This window comes from Amphibalanus amphitrite, unplaced genomic scaffold (genome assembly GCF_019059575.1).
Source record: "Amphibalanus amphitrite isolate SeventyFive unplaced genomic scaffold, NRLGWU_Aamphi_draft 001419F_arrow, whole genome shotgun sequence".
NCBI lineage: Eukaryota > Metazoa > Arthropoda > Thecostraca > Balanomorpha > Balanidae > Amphibalanus > Amphibalanus amphitrite.
Window position 1 is genome coordinate 80,916 of NW_024882912.1, and position 9,203 is coordinate 90,118.

General features: G+C 51.0%; 2 protein-coding genes across 8 annotated transcripts in view; both read right to left on the reverse strand.

Annotated features, from left to right (window-relative positions):
• Positions 1-8,893, reverse strand: part of LOC122372921 (persulfide dioxygenase ETHE1 homolog, mitochondrial-like) — a 29,383-nt gene extending 20,490 nt beyond the window's left edge. Inside the window, exon 1 of one of the 4 annotated variants that reach the window (XR_006254951.1) lies at positions 8,642-8,809. The gene's annotated coding sequence lies outside the window, so the exon portion shown is untranslated. Of the gene's footprint in view, positions 1-8,641 lie in introns of all 4 variants that reach the window. The other 3 variants (XM_043350602.1, XM_043350603.1, XM_043350601.1) reach the window with 3 other exon arrangements.
• Positions 112-7,246, reverse strand: LOC122372920. Of its 4 annotated transcripts, none has more exons than XM_043350598.1 (3): positions 820-4,568; positions 449-613; positions 112-178 (listed from the first exon to the last, which is right to left on the reverse strand). In XM_043350598.1, the coding sequence occupies exon 1, from the start codon at positions 4,197-4,199 to the stop codon at positions 1,344-1,346; it is 2,856 nt and encodes a 951-aa protein (XP_043206533.1). In that variant the 5' UTR covers positions 4,200-4,568; the 3' UTR covers positions 112-178; positions 449-613; positions 820-1,343. The 4 variants fall into 4 exon arrangements, with proteins under 4 accessions (XP_043206533.1, XP_043206534.1, XP_043206532.1 ...); XM_043350599.1 differs by lacking the exon at positions 112-178 and adding an exon at positions 4,575-4,970 and having other exon boundaries at positions 193-613; positions 820-2,936; XM_043350600.1 differs by lacking the exon at positions 112-178 and adding an exon at positions 4,575-7,246 and having other exon boundaries at positions 199-613; positions 820-2,936.
• Positions 8,894-9,203: the final 310 nt, after the last annotated feature.

A 9,203-nucleotide genomic window follows, 5' to 3' on the forward strand; every position in this document is an offset into this window, starting at 1 on the left:
TAGAACAGATCTGCATGTGCAATCAACATCTTTGATATGCGGCACAGATCTAAATGTGCATTCAAGGTCGTCAATATTCTAAATGAATCTAAATGTGCAGTGCATGATTCATGTAGTTGCTGTTCGCCACCCACCAAAGACCTTGATGATCAACACTCGCTGTATTTGGCTGAGGTTTCTGCGGAAGCAAAAACACGTAGATGAAAGAAAGAAAGAAAAATTGTCGAACCAAGCTCACACCAAACCAAGCACCAGCCATCGCCACTGATCAATCTCTCATTCTGACCACCCAACTATCCATGTGCAAGTATCCAATACCAAGATACGAATACCAAATTGTTCCAATATTCTTTAACTGCACACAATGACACGTACGAATCCATAGAACAAGCAACATATACCAAGCTATTGGCTAGATTTATATACTACCATAGACATAAACCCGTACCATCAGAATGGGGTCTCCGACGAACATCAGGCGAACACCAACGCTCCAAACCAAGTCGCCGATCCAAGGCGGGCCACCAGCCCAGCGGGCCAAGTCGGCGAGTCACAGTTCTCTCCAAACCAAGTCGAGCCACCCAAAGGCGGGCGGCCAGTACGTGTGATACACCTGGACAGGTAAATGAACGACGTTTACGAAAGTGGCGCAGACGGAAAACATGGCGCAAACAATGAATCTACGGTAATTGACATACAAATGGATCATAGTCGCAGTTTTATCGCAGAAAGTTACACAATGACATTCATGAATAAAAAGTGACATAAGATCGTAACATAATCCAGCATATTTACGTCCAAAAATACACAAATACTTACAGAGCACGCCGCGCCAATACACCAAACCAATCCAAAATCCAAAGTGACACCGAGAGCCGGACAGAAACCTTTTCTCGAATAAACTTTTCGCGATAAATAAAAACAAATGCACCGAACATTCTACTGCAAAGACTATTCTAATCATCACATAGATATTCTAACAAAAAATACGCGACCATACCTATCTATTCTCGTCATCAATGACAAACCCTAGCAGGTGCTGACCTCTATATCTCCAACGCATCTCTGTACTCGACGTAGGTGGCGTTGGGCGCGGACAATGGTCAACTACCAACCGTCAAAACGGTAAGCGCCCTTACACTCCCCTCTTTCAGCTCTCTGCTGAAACCTAGCACGGGCGCTCACCACCTCAACATCAGTGTGAATGTCCGCGGTCACTCGTGATCAAGGAGACGGAGAGCACAAAAGGAAAGACCACAGCCTCTCCCCGAAGGAAATATGACCACAAGGCAGCGATCTACACCTGACTTAAACACTAACCCCTCTAACCATTCCTGATAAACTTACCAGTCTAAATCAGAGTCCGAGTGGACTAGCACCATCTTGTGGATGGGCCTCAGATACGTTGAAGTGCTGGTTCTTACCAAAGCCTTTCTCACTAACCTATCAGCGCTGGGAAAGACTCGCACTATCCTTCCCAGGGGCCAGCTTCCCCTCGGAAGGTCCTTATCTAAAACCAAAACAATATCTCCTATCTGAAGATTCCTACCTGCCTGCCGCCACTTCTGACGGGTTTGCAGCGTGGGCACGTACTCAGCGAGCCACCTGCGCCAAAACTGGCTCGCCAAGTACTGTACATGCCTCCACTTACGCCGGGAGAACGAGTCGTTCTCCGAGAACTCACCCGGTTCGCCGCTAGCGTTTCCACGTAGCAGCAGCAAATGATTTGGGCTTATCGGCTCCACATTTCCGTCACTCGTCGATACGTAGTTCAGGGGCCTACTATTAATGACGGCCTCAATCTCACAAAAAAGAGTCTGAAGAGTCTCATCGTCCAGTCTCTGCTGAGGCATGCTACGCATAATCTTTCTAAACGTTCTAATCTGACGCTCTGTAGCTCCACTGAAATGTGATGCAGTCGGGGGGTTGAACTCCCAGTGAATACCGTGCTTCACAGATTCACCGTGCAGCCTGTCATAGTCCACCTCCCTCAGAGCTTCCCGAAGCTCTCTATCTGCACCAACCAAATTGGTCCCACGGTCACTGATAACGTATCGAATTGCTCCCCTCCGTGCCGAAATCCGGCGGACAGCGTTAATGAGGGAATCGGCGGTCAACGAACACAGCACCTCCACATGCACCGCCCGGGTAACCAGGCAAGTGCACATCAGCCCGAAGCGCTTTCTCTCACCCCTCCCAGACTTCACCAAAAACGGACCAAACACATCCAACCCTACCTTCTCGAACGCGCCTGTGCCAGCCGTCACCCGACTCTCGGGAAGACTAGCCATAAGCTGTTCCTGTGGACGAGCGTTTACCTTTCGGCAAACCACACATGACCTGATCATCTTTCGGACATCTGAGCTCGCTCCTACGATCCAGTATCTCTCTCGGAGTTTCCACAGCGTGTGGTCTCTCCCTTGGTGACCTGCTGCCACGTGAGCGTCTCTCAAGAGCAGCCGAGCCACGTGATGCCGTCTGGGCAAAATGACCGGGTGTTTCGAGCGCTCTGAAAGAGAGGGCGAGGAACTCAAGCGACCTCCGACAACCAGGAGGCCGTCACTCATCTGAGGTGCGAGAGAACTCAATGAACTGCCCTTCTTCACAACTAACGGACCATCAGCGACCAGCCCTCCCGGATACTCTGGCATAGCACACTGTGCGTACCGTAACACCGCCATCTCCGCCTTCTGAAGGTCTGACAGCTCCAGAACCACGCGAAAGTCGGGTTTCCTCACCCGCAGACCCTTACGTCGCGCTACACAAAACCTCCGATACGCACCCGATCTGATGACTTCACCCAACCGGTGCAGCCATGCCACTGCCCTCTTCAGCCTGTAGAAAGAGGAGTAGTGCCTCACCAAGGCATCGGAAGGACCGCCCTCCACATCAGCTAGGGCAGCCTGACAGACACGAATAGATCGTTTTACCTCCACCTCTGGAACTTCTACACTAACCACCGGCTCCTCAGGCCAGCTATCCTTACCCTTCGAAAGGAACTCTGGTCCCCTCAGCCAAGGCTCCAGCGCGCCGGGACGCGAGCCCCTCGATCCGACGTCGGCCGGATTCAACTTGGTCGGAACATAACCCCAATCCGACACCTCCGACGCAGAGTGAATCAGCGACAGCCTATTTGCTACGAATGTTTTGAACCTAGTAGTCCTATTCCTAATGCAACTCAAAACGATCAGGCTGTCAGTCCACAGGCTGACACTGTCGAACTCCATCCTCAGCTCACGAAGCAACAGCAATCTGACCTTCACAGCCAACGCCGCAGCGGTCAGCTCCAGACGAGGAACGGACTGAACGCATCGGATCGGGTTCAGCCGGGACTTACCAAAAAGAAAATTGACAAAAACTTCTGTGTCACCTTCTCCTGTGTCTACCTCCCTCCTCACGTAGCCCACAGCCGCGTGGGCGGTCTCGCTGGCGTCTGCAAAGAGATGCAGTTCTGTGCTCAAAACTACACCCTGTGGACCCGAGATATCTCTCTCCAAGTGAACGGAGCTCAACTGGTTGGCCTGGGCTAGCCACCTTTCCCACTCATCAGCGAGCTCACCTGGTATCGGGTCGTCCCAGTCGCATGGCACCGCACACAACTTCTGCAGCAGCGCCTTGCCCACCAAGGTCACCGGAGCGATAATCCCCAGTGGGTCGAAAATCGAACTCACTGTCGACAATAAGCCCCGGCGAGTCACTAGTTTTCCTCCCCCCTTGAATTCAAAACAAAACGTGTCACTCTCGACATCCCACTTCAAACCCAAGGTACGTTCGGACTTCATCCTATCCTTCTCCAAGTCCAAGTCTTTCACATTCTTACCTCTGTCCTTTTCCGGTATCTCTTTCAGAAACGCAGCACTGTTGCTTGCGAACTTACGCATGTTGAAAGCACCACTCCTACATAGCGCAGACAGATCATGAGCCAGTTTCACAGCACTACCAACTGAGGTCGTGGCCACCGCAACGTCATCGACATAGCTGTTCTGTACCAGTACCCTTGATGCGTCGGGAAACCGTTCAGCTCCATCTGCCGCGCACTGTTGGAGGGCGAGAGAGGCGACACTGCTGCTGGACACAGCACCGAACACGTGCGACCTCATTTTCCACACCTCGACCCCTCCGTCCAGACTGTCGTCCCGGAACCATAAAAATCTCAACAGGTCAGAATCATGCTCGGGCACGCGCACTCTGTGATACATTGCCTCAATGTCACAAGTAAAGGCAATCGGTCCCTCACGGAAGCGACTGATCACCCCCACCAGAGTGTTTGTCAAGTTGGGGCCTCCTTTGAGCAGGTCGTTCAGACAGATACCACCCGATCGAGCCGCACAGTCAAACACGACTCGCAACTTACCCTTACCGGGCTCCTGTACTCCATGGTGCGGGAGGTACCACACCGGCCTGCCCTCGAGCTCCTCTTCCGGCACCTTGACGGCATAACCGTCCTCAGAAAGCGACTTAATCACAGCCTTGTACCTGTCAAAGTACTCTGGATCCTTCCTAAATCGGCGGCGAAGACTTTCCAAACGCCGCTTAGCAGATGGAAGGCTGTCAGGTATCTCACTCACCTCCACCTTTGGTAGAGCCACCTCATAGTGGTTCTCGTCATCCTTACGGATAGTTGAGCTGACCTCTTTCAGCCACTGACCATCACTAACCGAGAACTGCTCAGACTCCTCTGAAACATCACCGAACTCTGATTCGTACATGCTGTTGAACATGTCAACCAAGTCCTCTCGCGAACCCGACCTGGGCTCACAGACACGAAGGAAGTTCACCCAAAATCGAGAATCACCGCCTGCCCCGGGACGACGCGGACCGATCACGTACCATCCCAGGCATGTCCTCACTCCGACAGGTCCCACTCCCGCCGGTGGTAACCGAACCTCTCTAGCTGCGAGGAGAGGGGCGGCGTTAGATCCGATCATCACCTCCACCGGCGCCTCCAGCTCACACATCGGCAAATCAGCCAAATGCTCTCACTGGTTCCGGTCAGCGCCCTCACATCGGTCCTGAAGCGAAACAGGAATCGAGTCCAAGGTGAAAAGGGGCGGCAAGGCGAAACACTCATCAGAGACAATCGGACTGACCTCGGCTCCACGCATCACCGCAGATCTGGCCTCCTGACCTACCCCAGTCACCGTGTCAATCCTGATAGACACCTCCTCCTTGTCAAGTCCCAACTGCCCAGCCAATCGTGACGTGATGAAACTTCCTGAGCTTCTCTGGTCCAGAAAGGCATTAGTGAGCACCTCTCTCCCTCCCTTACCTCTCAAACTGACTGGTAGTACCGGCATCATTGTCGCACTGGCGCCGCTGACGGGCTGCACGCCGACACCCGCGCTGACAACCTTTGGCCTCACTTCAGCCCCAGGTGCAGGCGAGTCGGCAGCTCCCACTGCCCTGGCAGCCGTCCCCTGGTCGGCCGTCCTGTGCAGCAAAGACGCATGTCTGGACCCACAAACCTGACAAGTAAGTCGGGACTTGCAGAAGCGGGCTTGATGACCAGGCTGGAGGCATCCAAAACAGAGTCGCCTCTCCTGTATGAAGGTCTTTCTCTCGCTATAAGGTCGGAAACGGAGTTTGTCACACAGATCAAGATGATGGCTACCCTTGCAGAATGAACAACTAGGCCTAGCCCCGCTGAACGTGACCGCGTTGACCTTCTGACTTCCATGCCCATCACTCGACCTGGAACTGGAGACTCCAAAAACTGGATTCTTTAGAACCCTCAACTCTCTCTCCAAGAAATCGACCAAGTGTCCGAAACCAACAAAACCAAAATTCGAACCGTCTCTTCCTTGCTCCATCAGCCTATCAGCCTCACGGAGCCAGCGATCTCTGAGACACGTGGGCAGCTTCTGAACCACCTCGCGCAGAGTCCGTGGATGTTCCAGCTCGCCCATGCTGATGGTCGTCATCGCGTTCTCCACCTCAACAAGGAACAAAACCAGCTGATCGAGGCCCTGCACGTCACCTGAAGCAACCTTGGGCCAAGATCGCAGCTTATTGACGTAAGAGTCTATGAGAACGTGTGGGTTCCCATACTCTCGCTCTAGAGCCGACCTGGCTCTCTGATAACCACTCTCGCCAAGATGTAGACAGTTCCTGACCAGCCTGTTTGGACGCCCGCGCGTGAACTGCTCCAGATACGCGAGCAGCTCGTTCTGATCGGTGGTGCGGTTAGCCACACACATGTCAAAGGTCCTGAGAAACAAACAATACTCCTGGACATTACCAGAAAACGGAGACAGCTCGGCACGCGGCAACAGGGACCGCTGAATGTGCTGAGCAAGAGCGTCTGCCGCGCCAGCCCGCTCAGGCGCACGCTCAGAGACGTTGATCGCAGCAGAGCGCAAATCAGCGTCAGCAACTGGACTACCAATCTCTGCCAACCTCTCCTCCAACACCAACTGCTGTCTCCTAGCATCGATTCTAGCCTGCTCCTGCTCCATCCTAGCCCTATTGCTTATCTCCTGTTCAGTTAGAGCCTCCTTCTCCTTCAAAATCCTCAACTGAAGCAGCAGCGACTGGGGGTCACCACTACCAGCGGCCATCGGACCGGGAGCCGCGGCCGATGGGGGCTTTGCCTCACCATCAGCTCCTCTCGAACCGTTCCCAGCTCCCGACGCCTTTATAAGTCTCTCTACTAACTCTGATTTCTTACCGGAGGGATCCAAACCACGATCCTCTAGCATCTGCTGTAACTCGGAGGCCTTCTTACCGCTTAGTTCTTCCCGAGATGCCATACTTAACCCTAAACTTAACCTAATATGATACGCCCCCAGGCAAAAAGGGAGAAAGGTTGTGCTCTCCGACCCCGACTGATCCCTTACCAATATCCAGCAATCTAAGAATCACACACAATACATACAATACATCGACCAATCACCAATACGCAAACACACAAACACAAGGAATACAAGTCAACCAGCAATATCAACCCTTTACTGGCTTTCCCCACCAACCCAACCTTACTTGCTCAAGTCAGCTCTGGGGACAGGCCACCAAAGGACGGTCCGGCAGCCGACAGCCAGGCTTCAAACGGTCCAGTGGCAGAGGGCCAGACGGTCCGGCGGCAGAGGGCCAGACGGTCCGGCGACAGAGGGCCAGTCTGGCCGGCAGAGGGCCAGACGGTCCGGCGGCAGAGGGCCAGACGGTCCGGCGACAGAGGGCCAGACGGTCCGGCCACAGAGGGCCAGACGGTCAGGCGGTCCGGCCACAGAGGGCCAGGCGGTCAGACGGTCCGGCGACAGAGGGCCAGACGGCCAGCCGGTCCGGCGCCGGAGGGCCAAGCGGTCAGACAGTAGTCACTCCAGCATCAGATGAGACTTCTGATGAAACTGTAGTTGCTGTTCGCCACCCACCAAAGACCTTGATGATCAACACTCGCTGTATTTGGCTGAGGTTTCTGCGGAAGCAAAAACACGTAGATGAAAGAAAGAAAGAAAAATTGTCGAACCAAGCTCACACCAAACCAAGCACCAGCCATCGCCACTGATCAATCTCTCATTCTGACCACCCAACTATCCATGTGCAAGTATCCAATACCAAGATACGAATACCAAATTGTTCCAATATTCTTTAACTGCACACAATGACACGTACGAATCCATAGAACAAGCAACATATACCAAGCTATTGGCTAGATTTATATACTACCATAGACATAAACCCGTACCATCAGAATGGGGTCTCCGACGAACATCAGGCGAACACCAACGCTCCAAACCAAGTCGCCGATCCAAGGCGGGCCACCAGCCCAGCGGGCCAAGTCGGCGAGTCACAGTTCTCTCCAAACCAAGTCGAGCCACCCAAAGGCGGGCGGCCAGTACGTGTGATACACCTGGACAGGTAAATGAACGACGTTTACGAAAGTGGCGCAGACGGAAAACATGGCGCAAACAATGAATCTACGGTAATTGACATACAAATGGATCATAGTCGCAGTTTTATCGCAGAAAGTTACACAATGACATTCATGAATAAAAAGTGACATAAGATCGTAACATAATCCAGCATATTTACGTCCAAAAATACACAAATACTTACAGAGCACGCCGCGCCAATACACCAAACCAATCCAAAATCCAAAGTGACACCGAGAGCCGGACAGAAACCTTTTCTCGAATAAACTTTTCGCGATAAATAAAAACAAATGCACCGAACATTCTACTGCAAAGACTATTCTAATCATCACATAGATATTCTAACAAAAAATACGCGACCATACCTATCTATTCTCGTCATCAATGACAAACCCTAGCAGGTGCTGACCTCTATATCTCCAACGCATCTCTGTACTCGACGTAGGTGGCGTTGGGCGCGGACAATGGTCAACTACCAACCGTCAAAACGGTAAGCGCCCTTACAATTCACTTGCAAAAATCTGAACGTTGTTGACGATGATAGAGTCATAGGGACGAATCTGAATATCATGATTCATGATCAATATTTGGAATGAAACTTAATGTGAATCTGAATGTGAATATCATGTATCTAAACGCGCAAACATGAAATGGCACAACCCAGGGAAGAGGGGATATGCCGTTATGTTCAATGCCAGCAGTCAGCAGCAATTGAATTGAAAATAAAGAAATTTCGCTAGGAAGAGAAAGAATACCACTAAATAATCACTCACCTATGGCTTCTTAGAAATACTGGAATTTAATAACAAAGTCTTCAAAACTACCCAGCCGCAACCACACCGATTAGGCCGCGGAGAAAACTGCCGCCCACACTCCGTGGCATTTGTTTGTTTGTTTGGCATTGAAATCAGCTGATTCTCTGTTATTTGATTCTCCAGAAAGCATTATATTTAATACCCGTGAAAAATTGCAGATAAATTACATGCTTGCCTTGCTTTCCAATGCCTTAAAAAATGTTCTCTGATGTCAAATAAACAGTGACAACATTATCTTTAGTATCAAAACGTATTTAAAGTCTTGAAAATTACCGTAAATAGCTTTCCTTGGCACAAAAAGAGAAGTCAGCTGTAGACAGTGTTTGTCGTTTCAAACAAAAACAAAACAATTTTCAGCAATTTTTCTCGAAATGCATCGCTTAGCAAGAATTTACATTTAAAATTCGATAAACAGTGACTAAGCATATTTTTTGACTGAACTCGGCCTCCATTTTAACATTTCAGAAAAATTATATTTAATAGGTAAATTTTTAGGAAAAGTATCAGCTGAAAGTGTGAT